Source organism: Silurus aristotelis (genome assembly GCF_946808225.1).
Source record: "Silurus aristotelis genome assembly, chromosome: 27".
NCBI classification, from domain to species: domain Eukaryota; kingdom Metazoa; phylum Chordata; class Actinopteri; order Siluriformes; family Siluridae; genus Silurus; species Silurus aristotelis.
This window is the reverse complement of record NC_139600.1, coordinates 2,338,813-2,358,812: the sequence shown is the minus strand read 5'-3', so window position 1 is coordinate 2,358,812 and position 20,000 is coordinate 2,338,813. Positions and strand designations below refer to the sequence as shown.

At 41.2% G+C, this 20,000-nt stretch overlaps 3 protein-coding genes and 1 long non-coding RNA gene across 8 annotated transcripts in view; 1 reads left to right on the top strand and 3 right to left on the bottom strand.

Annotated features, from left to right (window-relative positions):
• myoz2b (myozenin 2b) overlaps positions 1–1,771 on the bottom strand; it is a 7,821-nt gene extending 6,050 nt beyond the window's left edge. The window contains exon 1 of the mRNA XM_083533391.1: positions 1,629–1,771. The gene's annotated coding sequence lies outside the window, so the exon portion shown is untranslated. The remainder of the gene's footprint in view (positions 1–1,628) is intronic.
• Positions 1,772–2,309: 538 nt separating this feature from the next.
• synpo2b (synaptopodin 2b) lies at positions 2,310–9,362 on the bottom strand. The gene is made up of 4 exons (XM_083533246.1): positions 9,225–9,362; positions 8,908–9,117; positions 5,997–7,819; positions 2,310–3,850 (listed from the first exon to the last, which is right to left on the bottom strand). Exons 3-4 carry the CDS (start codon positions 7,620–7,622, stop codon positions 3,470–3,472), a joined length of 2,007 nt encoding a protein of 668 aa, XP_083389372.1. The 5' UTR covers positions 7,623–7,819; positions 8,908–9,117; positions 9,225–9,362; the 3' UTR covers positions 2,310–3,469.
• Positions 9,363–10,408: 1,046 nt separating this feature from the next.
• LOC310721513 lies at positions 10,409–11,562 on the top strand. The gene is made up of 2 exons (XR_014532085.1): positions 10,409–11,431; positions 11,499–11,562. It is a non-coding gene; the product is annotated as an uncharacterized lncRNA (long non-coding RNA).
• A 1-nt stretch (position 11,563) lies between these two features.
• LOC310721512 (T-cell ecto-ADP-ribosyltransferase 1) overlaps positions 11,564–20,000 on the bottom strand; it is a 9,247-nt gene continuing 810 nt past the window's right edge. The window contains exons 1-4 of one of the 5 annotated variants that reach the window (XM_083533249.1): positions 15,055–15,347; positions 14,891–14,972; positions 13,254–13,975; positions 11,564–13,071 (exon numbers count right to left, since the gene is read on the bottom strand). In XM_083533249.1, coding sequence (XP_083389375.1) covers positions 12,912–13,071; positions 13,254–13,975; positions 14,891–14,950 — 942 coding nt within the window. In that variant the 5' untranslated portion in view covers positions 14,951–14,972; positions 15,055–15,347 and the 3' untranslated portion in view covers positions 11,564–12,911. The other 4 variants (XM_083533247.1, XM_083533248.1, XM_083533250.1 and 1 more) reach the window with 4 other exon arrangements.

Genomic DNA, 20,000 nt, shown 5'->3' with positions numbered 1-20,000 from the left:
CTAGACTACAGGCAGGCCAGTTCAGCACTCTGACTTTTTTCCTACAAAAAATCATCTTGTGGTAGATGCAGTATGCAGTATGCATTGCAGTATGCATTCCCTGAAATTACGTTGTCTGGATGAAAACATTTGTTGCTTTAAAACCTGTATATATCATTTAGCATTGATGGAACCTTTTCAAATGTGCATGCTAATGCACTCCCATACCATCAGAGATCCGGCTTTTTGAACTGAGTGCTGATAACAAGCCAGATGGTCCCTTTCTTTTTAGTCCGGAGGATATGGTGTCTATGGTTTCCCAAAAAAAAAATTACAATTTCGATTTGTCTGACAACAGAACAGTTTTCCACTTTGCCGCAGAACATTTTAAATGAGCTTAGGCACAGAGAGGATGGCGGCATTTCTAGATCATATTCACGCATGACTACATCTTTGCTTGATAGAGATTTAAGCTGCATTTGTGATTTTTATTAGTGTATTGTGTGGCCCCTGCACAGAGATTTCTCCAGATTGTTAAAAACGTTTTGATGATATAATGTTCTGTAAATGATGAGATATTCAATTGTTTTGCAATTTGATGTTGAACATTATTCTGAAATTGTTCCACAATTTGTACACGCAGTCTTTCACAGCTTGGCGAAACTCTGCCCATATGGGTTAAATGGGGTTTATGAGATTTAAAAAAACATTGCATCCTGCTTTTATTTACATTTTACACTACTTTCATTTCTTTTGCCTGAAAACATAAAGGATTATAAAACACAAATCCAAACAACAATGTTGATCAATGCTTCAGAAGAAAAAAATGATCCGAAATCTGTCAAATGCTGAATACCGCTGTTTGCTGTGTCTCGCTGAAGTGTCTGACGCGATCACACACTATTACACGTTACATCAACACGTCCTATGTATTACAGAACATAAACACAATTTATACACAATATAACATTTAGCTTTGTGTTTAAAACTCGTTTACTGGTTTCAAAGTTTCAGAGGTTTCAGTTAAGGTTTAAATCAGCACTATTTCCATACACACTACACCTCCTCCGAATCTCCTCCAGGTTCAGGATCTTTATTTTATTGCCTGGGTCTCTGTGTGTGTGTGTGTGTGTGTGTGTGTGTGTGTGTGTGTGTGTGTGTGTGTGTGTGTGTGTGTGTGTGTGTGTGTATGTGTGTGTGTGTGTGTGTGTGTGTGTGTGTGAGTGTGTGTGTGTGTGTAAAAGGTTAAAGGTCTCACTATAATAATCTGAGATCTTTAAAGGTTCAGAGTAGGGCAGTGTGTGACGTGTACAGTGTTAAGTGTTCAGATTGTTTGGTGCTGATGGACATCATGTCCTCTGTGTAAAACACACACACACACACACACACACACACACACACACACACACACACACACACACACACTGATCAGAAAATCTTAGAGTTTAAAACGATTGCAAGAGTTACAGAGCGACGTAAGAACACACACTGAACTTTTATCTCCACAAAAAGCTAAGATGGTTCCAAGAGAAGGTCACAGGGTCATCACAGCTGAAATGTATGTAAAACACACACACACACACACACACACACACACACACACACACACACACACACACACGGTTTTATGATAAAGGTTTGTTTCTTACCTGTGTGTGTGTGTGTGAGTGTGTCTGAAGTCAGGTCACCTCAAAGTCTGATTCACACACAAACTCCTTTCTCCTCTGTTCTACAATCAGCACTCAGTGCTGGGGGAGAGTGTGTGTGTGTGTGTGTGTGTGTGTGTGTGTGTGTGTGTGTGTGTGTGTGTGTGTGTGTGTGTGTGTGTGTGTGTGTGTGTGTGTGTGTGTTGGAATGGCAGCTTACATCAATAGACTAATTTTAGCGTGGGTTCAACATCGCGACAATGCCATGAGACAGAAGTGTGTGTGTGTGTGTGTGTGTGTGTGTTGGGGAGGGGGATATGGGTCTAGGTTATTTTCTTCTCTCTTTTTGCTCTTTCTTTATTACAGATTAGTATTTTGACATTTTTTAACATAATTACATTTATTCAAATATCAACATTATTATTATTATTCATTAATTCATTCATTTTCTCCCGCTTATCTGTAATTCGGGTCGCGGGGGCAGCAGTCTAAGCAGACCCCCGCCTTCGACTGCTGCCCAATCCTCACAGCACCGTCCCTTACGGTCCCTCCTGCAGGTGGTGAGCCCACGGGAAGTAGTATTATTATTATTATTATTATTGTTGTTGTTGTTGTTGTTATTATTATTAGTACACAAATAACAATAATATTTTAAAATAAAGACACTGGAGGATAACAGTGAAATGGTGGCAATTGTTGGTTTATTTGTTTATTGATTGTGTTGTTACATCATTCATTTGTTTGGACACGCCCACTCTGCAGCAAAACGTCAAACCAGCAGCGGTGTGGGAGGAGCTTCAGATCACATGACCTCTGCATTTTCAAGTCTAACTAAAGTTTATCGTGAGTCGGTAAAAAAAACGCGCTAAAACTACAGCGAGGGAAAAATCGCACCTGACGTCACCCAGACCTTAAAACGTCATTTCTGGAAACTTCTGAAACTTTCTGCAAAAATATTCCATATTCAACACCTTCAACATTCTTTCTTCATGTTACAGCAGAACAGCAAAATTTACCTTTATCATTCAAACACTTTATCTGTTTATCCTAAACGTGTTCAATCAGCTGACGTGTGAATTCCCTCCTTAAGCTAGAGAGAAATGGTGGGGCATGGGGGCGGAGTTTAGGAAGCACAACCTACTGGATGTGGCAAGGGGGTGGAGTTAAGAAGGCAGAAGGTAATGGGTGGAGCAAAGGGCCGAATTTAGAGGGCAAAACCTAGTGGTTAGGGTCGGGGGTGGTGTTTAAAGGTCAAAACTTAGTGTGTGAACTAAAGGGGTGGGGTTACGTATGCAGAACTTTGTTGACACAGCAAGGGGTGGGGTTTAGAGGGAAGAACAAAGTGGGTGGTACAGGGGGTGGGGTTTAAATTGCAGAACCTATATGGTAGGTAGGGTACAAAGTTTAGAGAGCAGAACCTATGGGGTGGAGCAAGGGGTGGGTTCCAGAGGGCAGAAGCTAGTGGGTGGGGCATTGTTTAAAGGGTAGAACATCGTAGATATTGATTAGTTTAAAATATCCACACAAATGGAGCTCAATGCAGAGATACGATCAAACGATTGTGTAAAACAGCAAGTTTTTTTTGTTAGCACAGTACATGTCTCACATCTGTTTTCATTGATTTCTACTCTAAACGCTACACAGAACGCTGAACACCTGCTAAATATGAGTGCTTAGTGCTTTTAAAGTTAATAAAACCATTTTTTTAATCATTACTGAGCAGCAGCAGCTCGAGCACCGCGACTCTCTGTTTTTTCTCCATCCCTCACTCATTACCTCAGTGTTTCTGTGGGTGTGCTGTGTGAAGGTGATGAGCATGAGGAGGATCTCAGCGTCACATGCCTCTACATCCTCCAGCTGACTCGGTGAGTTTGGGAATACTCAGAGTGAGGAGAGAAATTCCTGGGAAGAGAGCAGGTCATGGGGTATCTGTTGGAGATTGGAAGAGGTTGCGCCGGTCTGAACGGCGGACCATAAACCACCGGCTTCTCCTCCGGCAGTGACCTCCTGTGCACAGCGGACTGGAAACTCGGCAAGTTTCCTGAGCCGAGGTCTTCACTTAGCAGGCACAGGGGACTCCGAGGAGCTGCAGAATGTTCAGCCCAGGACATCTGCCTGTCCACACAACCACGGCCAGGATGGAAGCCTGGACTGGACACCGGAGACAGAGTGGACATGGAGGAGTGTCTTCTGGGCAGAGACATGGAGCGACTCCGGCTGTAGACCTACACGAGGAAGACATGGATGTCAGAGATTATCAGTACAGTATGTCAGGATTTCCACAGGATTTTTGCTGTGAGTTTCTGGTGCTTGTTGCTGCCACCTAGTGTCCATATGGTGATATAGAATATGATGTGAGTTTACAATACATTACTGCTAATCCTAATCCCAACCCAATTTTTAACCCCAATCCTAAACCTAAACCTAACCCTATATATAATTGTCTGTTATATGGTCTTTAGAATGGTGTCTTTAATACATAGATGTAACACACACACACACACACACACACACACACACACACACACACACAGTGTTCATTGCTTACATAACATAATCTACAAAATAAAAATTTTTATACTGTGCATCATCTTTGGTATGTTTTGTTCAGGAAACTCTCAGGAACACTGGAGAACCTGGATCACAGTTCCAACCAGAAGGTTCCTCTCAGAAGATCTACAGCCGCCATTTTAATGTCAGTTTAAATGATAGATCATGTCCACCATCATATTCGCTTGCTAACTGTGGAAATAATCCTGCGATACCTGAGAGAGCGCTGCTGCTTATCGCCTATACCAGGGGGCAGTTTTCAGCACTTACTTCTTTTATCTAGGGCCTGGGCGTGTTGGCAGGCGTGGACCTTATCGAGTTCCTGAGCAGGAGCAGGGTTTAATAAGGAGGGCGTGTGGTGTAAAGATAGACGTGCTGCTGCTACTGCTATATTTAGGGAGGCATGAAATGTGTTGCAGTGTAAAGTGAACCACATGCAGGCAGATATTAGAATACAGCTCAGATTATCAAGAGTAAAATGTGTAGAAAATCTGAGACCACAGACTATAAAAGTAACGTTTTTCAAGCAACTTTATTCCTTTATTACTACTGAGATTCTTCAGGATTCTTCATTTTTTCTTATAGAATAAATGTTAGAAACTGGTGGTGCTGGAATCTCAGATCTTAGGATCATGCTGGATGTGGTTTAGCTGTTAGAGACAGAAAGACTATTCCTATTTTTATCATTAATGTCATACACTGTGTATTTAATAATAGTATTATAGAATACAAAAATGGTCTCAGAGATGAAAGAAAGAAGACAGACAGAGCTGGCAGAAACATTTAATAAGAAGAAGTGCAATATTTTAGAGAAATATATGAAGAACCGGGCGATTAGAAGGAGATGTGACCCAAGACTCATAACACGACTGTTCTTCATTAACCTGTGTACATAAAAAGAATCACATTCTGCCCAGCAGCGAGACTCGTACCGAGTTCATCATGAGAAGAAAAAGAAAAGCTACAAAAAAAGAACAGAAAACACAACAGAACTGAGTGAAGAAGCGACACTTTTTTCCTGTTTGGTTTCACAACCTCTGAATCCTATCAAATATAAACACACCATTTCCACACGATGCCACCAGTGCTTTTATTTCCACCACCAATCACTTTTACCTCCGGTTTAATCGTCCATGAAGTAAAAAAATAATAATACAACGATCTAATATAACCCACTATAATAATAATATAACTGTATATAAACCTACTCCTGAAAGTACAAAAATCAATTTCTGTCTTAATCCCTATGAAATAAATACACACCTAAAGACAATCTCAATCTCTGGATTGTTTACACATATTGCACCAGCACTCGTCTTTTCAGATCAAATAAATAGCACTAAGCCTAGATCTAATTTACATACAGAACAATTTCCTGATCAACACCACAGCCTTAATCACAAAATAAATCTATTTTAAACCTGCTAGCTAGCTAACTGACTAACTAGCTAGCTAACTCTTTTCATAATCTCTGTTTTTGTTTCCATTCCCATAACATACTGTAGATGTCATAAGTAAACCCTGTCCTCAGTGCAACATTACGACGGGTTTCCACTGCTTCGCACCAACAGCTGCCTTTTTAGCGGAAAACTTAGGTCTTGGAGCCATCGGCAAACTATATCTCGGGCTGATTTCACTATTCAGAAGGAAAGAGGAAGTGGACAGTAAAGCATTGCTCCCAGTTGATTGGCTGCTGAAGGTTTTGCTCTTTGGCTCGTGATGCATCATGCATGGTGCTGGTAGTTTCCCTTGTGCAGCCTGTGCAGTGGGATGAGCTTCGGCTGGAGTGGACTGGCGAGTGAAGGGGTAAGAAACACTCACTGGTCCACTGGGTTGGGCCTGAGCACCATGCTGAAAAGACTGAACACTTCCAGAAGATAGAACTGGGGATGAGGCTTGCAGATAGCTGGAGCTGTAGGCCATGGTTTGCTTGGGGTCTCCTGGGGGAAGAGGGGATGTTTTGGGGCTTAAACCCTTTGCTTCAGCATTGGAGCTGTAGGTAAAGAGGGATGAGTCCAGCTGGTATGGCTGATGTTTCATCACATCCATAACGCTGAGATGCTTTAGTGGTGTCTTTGGTTTTTCCTTGTTTGCTTTGGGTTTTATATTTGAGTTGGTCATAGGAATTGATTGCTTCTGTGCTGCTAGAGGGTAGAAGGGGGACACTGTGGGGTTGTAGGAGACAGGAGGAGGGGCTCGGATAATAGAAGAATATTTCCAGGTGCTTGGCATGGATAATGTGGGTGAGGGGGATCTGACTGTGTTGGCCTGGACCGTGTCAGCATCTACTATAAACTTCTCCATACGAGTCTGACGCCTAGCAAAAAGTTCTGCACCTTTCCCCTTAATGACTGAACCATCGCTGGATCCAATTTCAGGGATTGAAGAAACTGGAGGAGCTCTGGATGGACGGACATAAGAGCTTGCTCGCTGGGGAGGGCAGGAAACCACAGAACTTCTATCAGTTTGGTTATTAGTCCATGGGAGCTTTGATTGCAAGGGAGTTGCAGTGGTGTGTGTCTGTTGTGGGTCTGATGACCAGGTTGGTTTAAATGAAGCTGAAGTTTTGGTTGGTAAATGGACAGACGCATGCTGCTGTGGCATCGGCTGAGTTGGTGACGGAGCCCAGGGTTTGGTAGTTGGCTGAGTTTGAGGTGGAGCCCAGTGCTGTTGAACAGGAAGAGGACTTGATGGTGTAAGCGGACTGGGAGTGGCATTTTCTTCTGCAGACCAGGGTTGACAATGTGGGTTTAATGTAGGTTTGGGAAGGACTGGTGGAGGGTGTTTTTGTCTGATAAATGGAGCTTGCATGAAATTGCAAGCCTCTGCACCAAGACTGAAGTAATCTTCCTCTGGTAGTTCTTTAGAGTGGGTTTTATTTGCTCCTCTCCTTTTCATTTCAGGCAGAATCACAGTCTTGATAGCTGGTACTGCGATACGTTCATCACGAGAGGCAATTATATCTCCTGTGGGTGACCACACCTGTGGGCTTGTGTTTACTGGAACAGGAACTTTGAAAATATTTTCCGATTTCCTTATTGTTGAACTATGGACACTTCTCACAGGAGAAAATTGTGTTGGGGATTGATTTAGACTGCCCAGAAAAGGCTTAGCTGTTCTATTGGACACCAAGGGTTTGGTTGCTAAAGAATCTTGATAGGAATCCATACCATTTAAACCAGGACTTTGCTGCTGAAAGATCTGCTGTTGAGTTTGATGATCGTGATACTTTAGTTGCTGCTTAATTTGTCCATTTTGCTGGACGGGAAGAATGTCCTCCTTAGGACAGGGTTTTGAGGATTCATCAATCTCAGGCTCAATGAATGCTTCCACCGGTATACCTTTACTCCTCAGCTCTTCGTGTTCTGCAGCAATTTCATCAATCCTTTGGCGGCGTCTCGCAAACATCAAAAGTCCTTTGCCTTTCGTCTGTGGAAGGTGCTCCATGTTCTTCCCAGGTGATATTTCTTCTTGTTTTTGATTACAGTTGAAATTAAAATGAAATGAATATGTCTCTTGTTATGCCGAATCAGTGGCTTTTCTACACTTTTTATGACTCTTTGTTGCACCACTGAAAAATCAGCACTCCTTTCTGCTTATCGTTTGGAGCTTACATTCAGACTCGTCCTTCTTCAGATGTATATCTGTGTTGGGTAAGAAAGCGAAAAAAAATTAATTGTAGACTATACATATATGCACAAAAACATATGCAGCTGACACCCAAAGGAGCTACGTATGAATCTAACACGCTCGTGGAGATGGTTTCCAGTGGTCGATTGTGAAATCTTAAAGATCAGGCGAACATCAATCAGATCATCTCATTCTTCATGTGAGCATTAGCCGAACGTCTTTGCTCACTCTTGACTTGTGAGGTTACGATTGACCTTCCAGACAAATTCAGTAAATCATCGGGTATCCGCACCAGAAAAAATGCTTTTTAGGGCAGTCTGGCACGTTCTCTCATTCTCGTGTTTTATTTTAAAATCTCAAACATACGAAAGACTATAAAATCCTCGGGCAAGGATCGGACGCTAACCTCGGCTGGCCCGAGCTTGCTATAGATGGTGTGGAGAGAGAAACATTCACTTTGCAGTGGTCAAGCAAGTCCTAGCCAAGAAAGATCAAATGACAAAGTGCACATGCTGGTGTCTGTCAAAGCTCTGCAGATGAGAGCATCGACTCCGAGCGCTACAGTCTGCTCCTGAACGCCGGACTGGGAATCTGGGAATGTTTTTTCTCACAAATATTAATGCCATTATTTGAGCAAGATCATCTGCAGACAAGTGGATCTGAATTTATCATCTTCAATTCAGCTTTCATTATCCCCAGGCTATAATTAAACACAATGCAAACTGATCCACACTGATGATTATGTTAACCTCCAGAGGAGTGTCCTGTACTCACAGGGGATTCATGTATCTTGCTCTGCATCAGAGCAGGAAAGAGGTAATAAATACCACCAGAATAGCTGATGATGAGTTTGGGAAACGTCACACTTTTTTTAATGCTACAGATCTGAAGGTGTGTGAAATCAGAACCTTGATCAGCTTGAGTCACTTTGAGACACAAAACAGAGATTTATGTAAGAAAACACGACTTTTTCTAAATCGAATGTTGTGTAAACGCTGGATAAGGAAGCAGCACAGCGAGAGATCAAACGCTACACATGCAGAACAACGAGGAAACGATATGAAGAGGTTTGGAAGTCTAGAGAAAGACCAGATGAACTTACGTGTTCGTGTTCGTCTGTAGTCTGATGGCTGTGTGAAGTCGAAGCCGAGCCCCTGCCCTGCCTGCTCAGCACCCCGGGTTTGAATTCCACCCAAGATACATGACACGGTGCTGCTGCCTCTCTCCCTCCTCCTTTTCTTCCATCTTCTCCTCCTCCTTCACCTCCTTCCAAATATTCCTAATCGGATTGTTTCCTGGGTCAGAGTCAGGACTGAGATATGACAGTGCAGAAGAATAGCAGTCATGGTTTCCACAAACATTTCTGAGGTGGTTTAAACATTTGGTGCTTCAGAAACAAAATGAGGAATAGGTTCTGACCTGTAAAGGTTCTCCTAAGGGACTAGCTTCCTGAGGGTTCTTATGGATCCGTTGCTCTCAGAGATTTTATTTCACCTGTAATTCCATCTCAATCCTGAGTTTGAAAGAATTTTCGATTAGCACGGCATTGGGTGTTACCGCACTTTTTACCTGCTCAGCTCATTTCCTGTGAAATCAATGTCAAAGTGTGTACACCGAATGTTCATGAAGACAAAGACATTTCAAATATCTCTGACCTTTCCTGAGACGTTAAACAGCGACAGAGATGTGTGACAGCTCAGCACTTCTCACAACACCTAATATAGACAACTGAGACAAACTGGAGATTGCACTAGAGATCACAAGAACCCTAGAGTGAACTCCGAGGGAGAACCCTAGGAGAAAATTCTGCGGGAGAACCATGGTAACAAACAGTGGTAGAGAACACTAAGAGAGATCCATGAAAGAGAACACTGGGAGAAAATCCTGAGAAAGAAACCGTGGCGGGAAAAGGTGAGAGAGAACACTGAGAAGAACCCTCAGGAAGCACCCTGAAATAACACTTTGGGAGAGATTAGAATGATGAGAGAGAACCCTAGCAATGAACCTTAAGAGGGAATGCAATAGACAGTGTTAGAATTTTTTCTGCAAGTTTTTTTCCCCTGCAACCCTGGAAAAGAGAGAACCCAGTGAAAGAGAGAACCCTATTAGAGAGAATCCTGATAAAAAAAACAAAAAACTTAAAAACAATAGAACCAGTAAAAGAGGGAACCCTGGAAAAGAGAGAACATTGTGAAAGAGAGAACCATGGAAAAGAGAGGACACTATGAAAGAGAGAACCCTGGAAAAAAGGGAACCCTCTGAAAGACAGAACCCATTGTAAGAAAGAACCCTTGTGAAAGAGAGATCCCTGGAGAAGAACAACCCCTATGAAAGAAGAGAACCCTGGAAGACAGAAGCCTGGAAAAGAGAGAAACTTGTGGAAAAAGGGAACCCTGTGTAAGACAGAACCCTGTGAGGGAACACTTTGTAAGAAATAACCCTACGAAAGAGTGAACCCTGTGAAAGAGAGAACCCTGTGAGAGAACACTTTGTAAAAAGAACCCTACGAAACCCTGGAAAAAAGAAACCTGACTGATTTTACAGGGTCATAATAATCACTTTATATGGCAGTGTAATTTGGTGCGAGGTCTTACATCCACACAACATCTACAACGTGGAGAATTACACAAGGCTAATGATAATAACGCTGCTAATAAAACAGCATCGGAGCTACACCACAGTTACAGTGTGGAACATGATAAACTCTGATAACATCTCCAATATATTTTCCCTCAGTGTTACTGTGATTAGCCAAGTCTGTAAAAACACTATCTATTAATGTGAGATGTATGAGAAACTGGAGAAGAACCATTCCTCTTCTTCAGCCTTCATATTGTGAAGTGTAGAGATGCTTCTCTCTCTCTTTCTCTCTCTCTCTCTCTAAATGGAATGGTATTCAGTGTTTGGACCCAAAGAGTAAAGCGGCATTCACATCCTGGAAGCCAAACAAAACAGTTCAGTAGGCTGTTTTCTTCCACCATAACGGGACTCGGCTCTTCCTCCTCCTGATGGACCACATGGCCATGTAAGTCTCCCTGTGGGCAACTCTGAACAGAACAAAAGCACAGAGAGGGTCAAGGTGGACCAAATGAGGAAAGTATTCTAATGAAGTGTGAGTGCTGTGTGAGGACATCCCTTTAAGGAGCTGCTACTGGATAAACCTCTGAATTTATGAACATTAATGATATTTCATAAAAACCTATTATAGATCATGGGCTTAAATCTGAGATTGTGTGGGAATCTCGACTTTTAACATAAAACAAGACAATTTCACAAAGGTGGAGAAATGAAGGTTCTTAGTGTGTGCAGGTTTTAGTAAACATCAGGTAAAATTTCATAAAAAAAGGAGTCTACAATGATTTCACAATAATATGTTTATTTTTATTTAGTTTTTTTACCTGATGAATTAAATGCAGAATGAAGCGCAATAGAAGGCTATGGATGGATATGCAATGGAAAATGTACCTGCTCATGAAATCTCAATACACACCATGGTATCTTGAAACCAGGTTTTCAAAGATAACACAAACCTTCAGAAACGATATTATAAAATGTCTGATAAAACCTGAAAAAAGCGTTCCTACCGTGTGGAGATCTTATCTCATGTCGTGTAAAATGGGGAGGATGTTGTTAAAAAATGAATGCATGTAATTATACAAATGTGTTATGTGTTAACACAAAACCATGGATGAGTTTGAAATGTTGAGAACATGCTGTTCTACAGCAGGTGATAAACTGTTATATTTAGTTTAAATATCAATATCAAATAAGAAAATCAGTTTTCTTGGCTAATCTGAATTACGAGGTGGTTATCAAAACATTTGGATACTTATGGTGTAACCGGTGCTGTTCTGACCCAAGTGGGCTCCCGTTCCTGATGAAATCACAGACGGCAAGTTAGAGCAAATGTGAATTTCAACTTAAAACCGGCCAAATCTGCTACTGAGACGTCTGACTTGAGGTACGTTTGGCGTACGGCGCCGCTCAGGAAGACCTGCAACTTGCCAACTCGTCAACGGCAACTTGTGCATGATGATCGTCGGAAAAACAAACCACACGATCTCACTTCTGCACCCATCCTACTCGCCAGATTTGGCTGATGTAGACTTCGCCCTCTTCCCGGAGATGAAGATCCGGGGACACCGTTGCTGAGATCTGGAGCAAATCGCAGGAGGTGCTTGACATGCTTCGAAAAGAAGACTTCCAGAAGAACACTGGGAGCGCTGTATTGCTGTGTGGTAACCTGTTGGAGATTTGTCGAATCAGTGTTCCATGTTGGAGTGAGAGTGGGAGACCTGATTGGGTCAAAACTGGTCGCCGCCCTACTTTCCTTCCTGGGTTTCGGCACCAGTGTAGAAGAGTAATTGGTTCAGGGGAAGGAAGACCAGTAGGGCGGCGACCAATTTTGCCACACTGTGCAAGGGGACTATTTGAAAGGTGATGGTGTTGAAACGGAGATAAATAAAGTACTTTCTTGTAAACAGAGCGAGTCTCAAAACTTTTTGATACCACCTCGTATTGTATACTAGCAGTTATTACAATGTATTTTATGTAATCTCTATACCGCTTAAAAAGTCCTTTGAGGCTTCTATAAATCTTCAGCACACACAGCTGTTCTGGTAATAGATATCTGCTCTTTGATATTTTAGTACCTCTGTAGGACATACTTTCTAACCGCCGCCGGGTACCACTTCCCACAAGATTTTGACCCCTTTGACATCATTTATAGTAGACTTTTATAGAACTCTGAAGTGTTGAAATTTGACGTGTTAGCGAAGCAGACTGCCCGAGATCATATTTATTTAGCTCTCCAACTGATTTTTGAATTAACTTACTGGTGTAATGTCTAGATGAATTCACTAAGGTACCATTGGGGTTGCGGGGGTACATCTACAATTCGCGGTCTTCGAACGTAACCCCCGCGAGTTCCGGTGGGCCGCTGTACTAATGATAAAATCAAGATGAATTAATAAAAGCGAAATTCTGACACTGATGGAAAACTAAGGACCTAAGGCAGATCTAATTGGTGAAATCATTTATAGATAAAACTGTGGAAATCTCGTACCCAGTCTATGTTTCTAGAGTTACACAGAGATATAGCATCGTTTAATAGAAATATAAAATCAGCAAGCTAAATAAAACTTTTTTTCTTTCAGACTCGACTAGAGCAGGGACATGAACTGAAGACTGGCCATAGTGAGGAACATCACTGCCACCAGAGTCTTGAGGGTCAGTAATGGAGCAGAAGAACCAGCTGAAGAATGACCTGACCTTCAGATGAAGACCAAAAAGAAAAATGGGAGAAAAAAGTAAAACAAAGAAAGTTGTTAGTGAAATTCTTTTTATTAGATGTAAATTCTGGGTTTAAATAAGAAGGCATTAGCAATTAGCTTAAGGCAAACCATTGGCCCTCGAATATGAAGATATTTATTTAAATCTCTGGCTCACCTTGGGAGGAAAGAACAGCTCGGAGTGCTGAGAAAGCGTGAGTGCTGTAGAGTGATTTCTTTATACTTGGTGTGATCATCGGTGGTTTTATCTTTAACGCTCTGCACTCTGAAGACCTCCACTGGAGAAATAATATTCTGCATTTCGTCAGATTTACACATGTTCTCTTCAACATTAAACACAAAACAGGAATTGATGGAAAACAAGGTGCCATCTTCTTCTGTATCAATTGTTTCAATTTGAGAGATCTTTGAATTTTGGGCGTTAATAAACCTTCCGAATCGGACTTCTGCCTTTTCATCTGCCGTGTACTTTTTCTTAGTGGCGTAGTACACGTTCCTACAGCTGTTCGTATGCTTCAGCAGTCGCATGGAGTCCATCAGGAAAAAGTAAAGAGATTTTAAGTGAAATCCGTCTTTGAAGGTCGTGACGTTCGCACCTTTTATCTGAACCAAATCATTGAACATTTTTCTGAATGAATTTTTCGAATTTGCGTACACGTGTAGAGCACGCACGTGATCCGGGGTTCCACCGGGAACGCTCTTCTGGCACACGCCGTCGTATTTACTCCACAACGTCTTAAACTCTTTATCAGCGTCGAGTTCCTTCTGCAGCAGGCCGCCCGTTTCAGTAACAGCCTTCAGCATTTCATCTCGACACTCTGAGAAGTTAAAGTCTACTGCATAAGGAGCCATGTCCATCTTCTTCACCTCCGCCTCCACCTGCACAACACGACAGCATGAAAATACACCTGATGAAGAAGCCCTGAAGGTGCTGTGATTATTAAAACCGGTGTAGAAAAACATAAAGAAACGACATGTTCTCAAATAGTCATCTGGAGAACCAAGTAAACCTGGAGAGAACCTGTACTGCAGGACCTGCACTTCTAGGAATCAATGTGGATGTTTCTTCCAGCTTTACATCTTACACGTAGAACAAAAATCGTATTTTCAATCTTATATTTGATTATTAATCGGATTGTATTGAAATTACAGGAGGATTTGAGAAAAGCACAAAGAAAGCAGATTAATCAAAACCATGATCCAAAATCATAAAGGGAACAATGAGATCTGAACACTGGGGTTTTAGTACACAAACTACTCACTGGTGTATTCAATAAGAACATGTGAGGGAAACAACCTTTTACATATTTTAAAAACGTCTCATGTAAAAGTCGCCTTGTCAGCGTCTTTTTTAAAAATCAAAAATATGTCTCTAAATACCAGCGTTTTTTCACCTCCTTCATCACAGAATTTGCCCTCCTGATTTTTTCGCTTACCAAAGCACATTTCCTTCGGTGTTCTTTTCTTTCTTACATGACTTCTTTTCACGCATCTCTCTAACCTTCCTCATTTTTCCATCACTCGACCTCTCCAATTTGACTTCTGCACTCGTCGCTTCCTTTTTTTCTTTTTTAACATGAGTATCTGCTGCTAAAATAACGCTGGCATGAAGTAAAATTCGAATCAGTGTATAAACATAACACCTCTATAATCCTGCATATAAATATACAACCTACATTGAACTAAAGTATTGAGGGAATTAATCTGATTACACAAATATCTGAAATAAATATTCTTTTCTATATTATTACTATATCCAATCCTATTATCAATAATTTACAGTGAAGATCTTACTCTGAGAGAGAGCAGAGCCAAGAGGAACGAGAGGAACATCTTCACATCCAGACCTTCCATCACACTAGATCACGTCCTTGTCCTGATCAGAATTACTGAGGTATAAACCGTCCAGGTTCTAGGATGTAATATCCAGCTACAGCCACACGAGGGAGAGAGCAGACCTGAGGCTGGAGGAGAAGTGAAGTCTGGAGTAAACAAGCTGAGAAGATCACACCCAAACACCGAGCCAGCGCTTTATCTACTGTATTTAACGATGAAACGTATTCCTCATATTCCACATCCACATCCAGGTTCATAAACGTTACCAAGACCAGAGCAACGACGAAAAAGTGTCCAGAAAAATGTTTCGATCATTTATTATTAAAGTTCAGACACTGCATCAGGCTACAAATATTTAAAATACTGTGCAAAAGCAGATTTACATCACAGAATTCGCTCTATGAAGAGAAAGAAACCTTACTGTAGATGTGTGTGTGAGAGTTCAGCAGACTGTCTTGAGTCCTGGAGTATGAGAACATTCTGTCCAGGGTCCTGCAGTGTAACGCTGTGGGCTGCGATCCAGCAACCACATGGAACTGATGCGGACTGTCAGTCATGAACACAACTTTTAAAAGAAAAGTCAGCATATCATTTTTTGGGGCTAGGAAACACACACACACACACACACACACACACACACACACACACACACACACACACACACACACACACACAAACACACACACACATCCTAATTCCCAATTGTACATATCTCACGTTAGAATGCCCAGGACTGAATAATGTTCCATGATTGTTTACTGATATTCTGAAAACGTGTATATCGAAGCAGTCTTTAGTTTTGAGGTCGTTCAAGGTTAATTTAGTCTAAAAACCGGTTTGTTATATCATTTTTTTTATAGATTCATTAAGTATGCAAATTTAGATGAAGCCTCATTTGCATAAAGTAACACTATTACTGATTGTGGCAGTGTGTGTGTGTGTGTGTGTGTGTGTGTGTGTGTGTGTGTGTGTGTGTGTGTGTGTGTGTAAAGTTCTTTTTTCATGTGAAAAGTTTATGGGAAGGTTTTTTTTTAGGTTCAGGATTTTATCTGGAATCTTCATTACAGGAATGTAACAGCTGATCCAAAGAATTACAGACTTCAGTGGAAACAGTTGAACTTTTCAGTTTCGGGAATTTGTAAATAAAATTATATTTATATACACAGAGAGAGAGAGAGAGAGAGAGAGAGAGAGAGAGAGAGAGAGAGTTCTCCATTCTCTGGAGAAACGGCCCCAGCATCCAGCCAATCATATTGCTGTGAGTTTCATAGCCCCACCTCCTGTTTATCCAGCTCTCTTTTTACATGCAGGTGTTTTGGAATCTCATAAAAGGAACCAGAAACTTAAGGAAATCTGATCCATTTTTTATTTTCCTCTTCGGAAATAAAAAAAAAAAAGCGGCGTGTTTATATTGTAGAAGTGTAAAGTTCGTCCTTCAAACTGCTGAAAAAATAACCCCTCCTACTATATCACTTCCTTCAAACAGCTGGAAAGAATGAAACATTCGGAGAGGCATTACATACTGTATCACACACACACACACACACACACACACACACACACACACACACACACACACACACACACACACACACGTCATTCAGTTCATTCCAGTCATTGGTTACAGCACTTTCTCTCATAGTGGTTGGATGTAATCAAAACACAGACACAGGCAGGGTTCAGTCTCAGGGTTCTGTGTGTTTATTCACCTCAACACTCAGGAGAAACATCTACAGATAATCACAGGATAGATAAAATTCAGTTTAATAAACCAATTCTGAATGAGGATTTTAAAAGAACATGCTGCTTTCTGAAAATCTGTTCAGAAACGTGAGACAAAGGTTTGAGGTTCCTTCCTCTTTCACACTTCCTGTCTACAAGCATCTAAAAAAGGAGCAATAATGAAGCTGTATTAACCCTTCAACAGCCACACAGTGAAAAAACCATTCACAAACGATTCTAATGACACCACATTCAGGTTTCATTTTCACCCACGGCTCAGGCACTGTTTACGTCTAGCAGCCGTCTGAGAAGCCATCTGAGAAGCCTGTTAAAATGTGGACGCAGTCTATTGGACGCAGTTACGACAAAAAAATTCTACTGTACACTTTTCTAAAAACAAAAGATCATTGAATGTCAATATTTAGTCTCCTCTGAAACATTAGACGAAACGAGACCGTCTATAAAAACAAACAAAAACACAAACTACTACAGCAGTAGAAGTTGTACTGAATTTCCTGCACAAATCGGTGGAAACTTCATATACTATTGAAAAAAAAATTTCCAAAACTGTGGAGAACGCTCAGGCATCTAGATCTTCACTAATGAATCACGTGGCTACAATTCCATGGATCTGACCTTAAATGACTGTAGTTTTTTGACGTATCTGAACTTTACTGAAGTATTTCCAATTTGGGAGACTTTAGAATGTAGTGAATTTACAGTAAAAGTTGAATATTTGACTTATTTTTGCATTTATTTATTTTTTGATTGGATATAAACTGGTCAAACGCGCAGCAAACCACCAATCAGGATCGATCGGGAGGAATTCGCTTGGTGTATCTACCGATCACCAACATACACTTCAGCGTCAGTTCAACAGCAGGCAGAAGATTTGAAGAGAAATAAAATAAACTTCTGACTAAAAAGATGCTTTTGGGTTCGTGATCATTCGAATAGAAATCAATCGGAGTTTGAATCATTAATATCGTTTTCACATGATTTGAGTTGATGAAGTAAAAGAGTCTCGTGAGAAAAAACAATAATAGGAACATTATAGTACTTATGAATTAAAAAACTTTTGTACTTTTGCTCAAGTGACAGTTTAAAGGGACACTTTTATATTGTAGTGAATCTCTACTTTAACGCAACTACATGGTTTGTGGATTTCGTCCACCCCCAAATAAAAAAATGGAAACGCTTCAATAAAAAAACTGGAAAAAAAGTATAAAAAAGTACAGAACACGTGAGTCATGGCGTCAGGCTGAACTGAGTCAGTAAAGAAGCCGTAACTGTCAGTAGTATAAAAACCAGAGACGTGGAGGCGCCAAAATCCGCAGTGTTCCTGAAGAGAGACAGGAAACGGTGAGAAAAGAGATTAGAGGAAGGATGTTCCTGCACCGGTGCTGATTTCAATCTCGGTAGTTTATGTTTGACATCAGAGAACAAGATCCTTCAACATTTTATTATAACATACAAAAAATCCACACAAAAATATATAAATTAAATCGAGTTTAGAAACTTACCTTGGGAGGAAAGAACAGCTCGGAGTGCTGAGAAAGCGTGAGTGCTGTAGAGTGATTTCTTTATACTTGGTGTGATCATCGGTGGTTTTATCTTTAACGCTCTGCACTCTGAAGACCTCCACTGGAGAAATAATATTCTCAATTTCATCAGATTTACACGTGTTCTCTTCAACATTAAACACAAAACAGGAATGAATGGAAAACAAGGTGCCACCGTCTTCTGTATCAATTGTTTCAATATGAGAGCTCTTTGAATTTTGGGCGTTAATAAACCTTCCGAATCGGACTTCTGCCTTTTCATCTGCCGTGTACTTTTTCTTAGTGGCGTAGTACACGTTCCTACAGCTGTTCGTATGCTTCAGCAGTCGCATGGAGTCCATCAGGAAAAAGTAAAGAGACTTAAAGTGAAATCCGTCTTTGAAGGTCGTGACGTTCGCACCTTTTATCTGAACCAAATCATTGAACATTTTTCTGAATGAATTTTTCGAATTTGCGTACACGTGTAGAGCACGCACGTGATCCGGGGTTCCACCGGGAACGCTCTTCTGGCACACGCCGTCGTTTTTACTCCACAACGTCTTAAACTCTTTATCAGCGTCGAGTTCCTTCTGCAGCAGGCCGCCCGTTTCAGTAACAGCCTTCAGCATTTCATCTCGACACTCTGAGAAGTTAAAGTCTACCGTATAAGGAGCCATGTCCATCTTCTTCACCTCCGCCTCCACCTGCACAACACGACAGCATGTTTATATCTAGTAAGATGGCTTTCATAAATAAGTGGGGGTTTTTTTTTTATCAATGGACAAAATGGAAAGTTAACGGACAAAAGAAAATCCAAATCAAATCAATATTTGGTGACACGATCACAACCAGGACTTCTTGCTCTTCTCTACATTGAAGAAAGTTCTAAATGAAGTTTGCAGTGTGTTTGGGGTCGTTGTCCTGCTGTAGAATACATTTGTGGCCAATCAAATGCCTCCTTCATGGTACTTCATGGATTTCCAGCGTTAAGGACACCATTAATCCTAACTCCATCTGCAGAAATGCAGCTGCAAACCTGCAGAAAACCTCCACCACTATGCTTCAGACCTTCAGCAAACAACCTCCTGCTACAGCAAATATTTCAAATTTTGACTCATCAGTCCAGAGCATATGTTGAAGGAAAGACGCCGACCACTGCTCCTCAACATCGGCCAGTTTCTTTGTGCTTCTTCTTAATAGCTTGAAGAGCACATCTCGAAAGTCCAGACTGCTTTGAGATCTTTGCCTGTGAGAGACCTCGCCGATGCAGTAGAACTACCTTGCGTCTTGTTGTCATGCGAGAGTTTGGCTTCTTGCCCAGTTTAAAGCTCTTACACATCCGTTTCTGTTTTGCCTAATGACTGGATTTCAATCTACAGATGTAATTGATGATCATCAACACCTACTTGGTAGAACTTGGTTCATCACACACGGGAATCTGATCCTACAAAATCCCTGACTCTGTGAAAGAGTTACTTTTGTAAATTGTAAAAAAATTAACAAGTAAAATATCATTTCAAAGCTCCTCCCTATACAGTCCTATACATCCGTCTCCATACCCCCCTGTCCTCTACATCTGCCTCTTTCACACCAACCACCTGCATGTCTTCCCTCACCACATCCATAAACCTCTTCCTTGGTCTTCCTCTTTTCCTCCTTCCTGGTGTCTCCATCCTCAGCATTCTCCTACTGATATACCCCATGTCCCTCCTCTGCACATGTCCAAACCACCTCAATCACAACTCCCTCACCTTGTCCCCACAACGTCCTACATGCGCTGTCCCTCTAATAAACTTGTTTCCAAG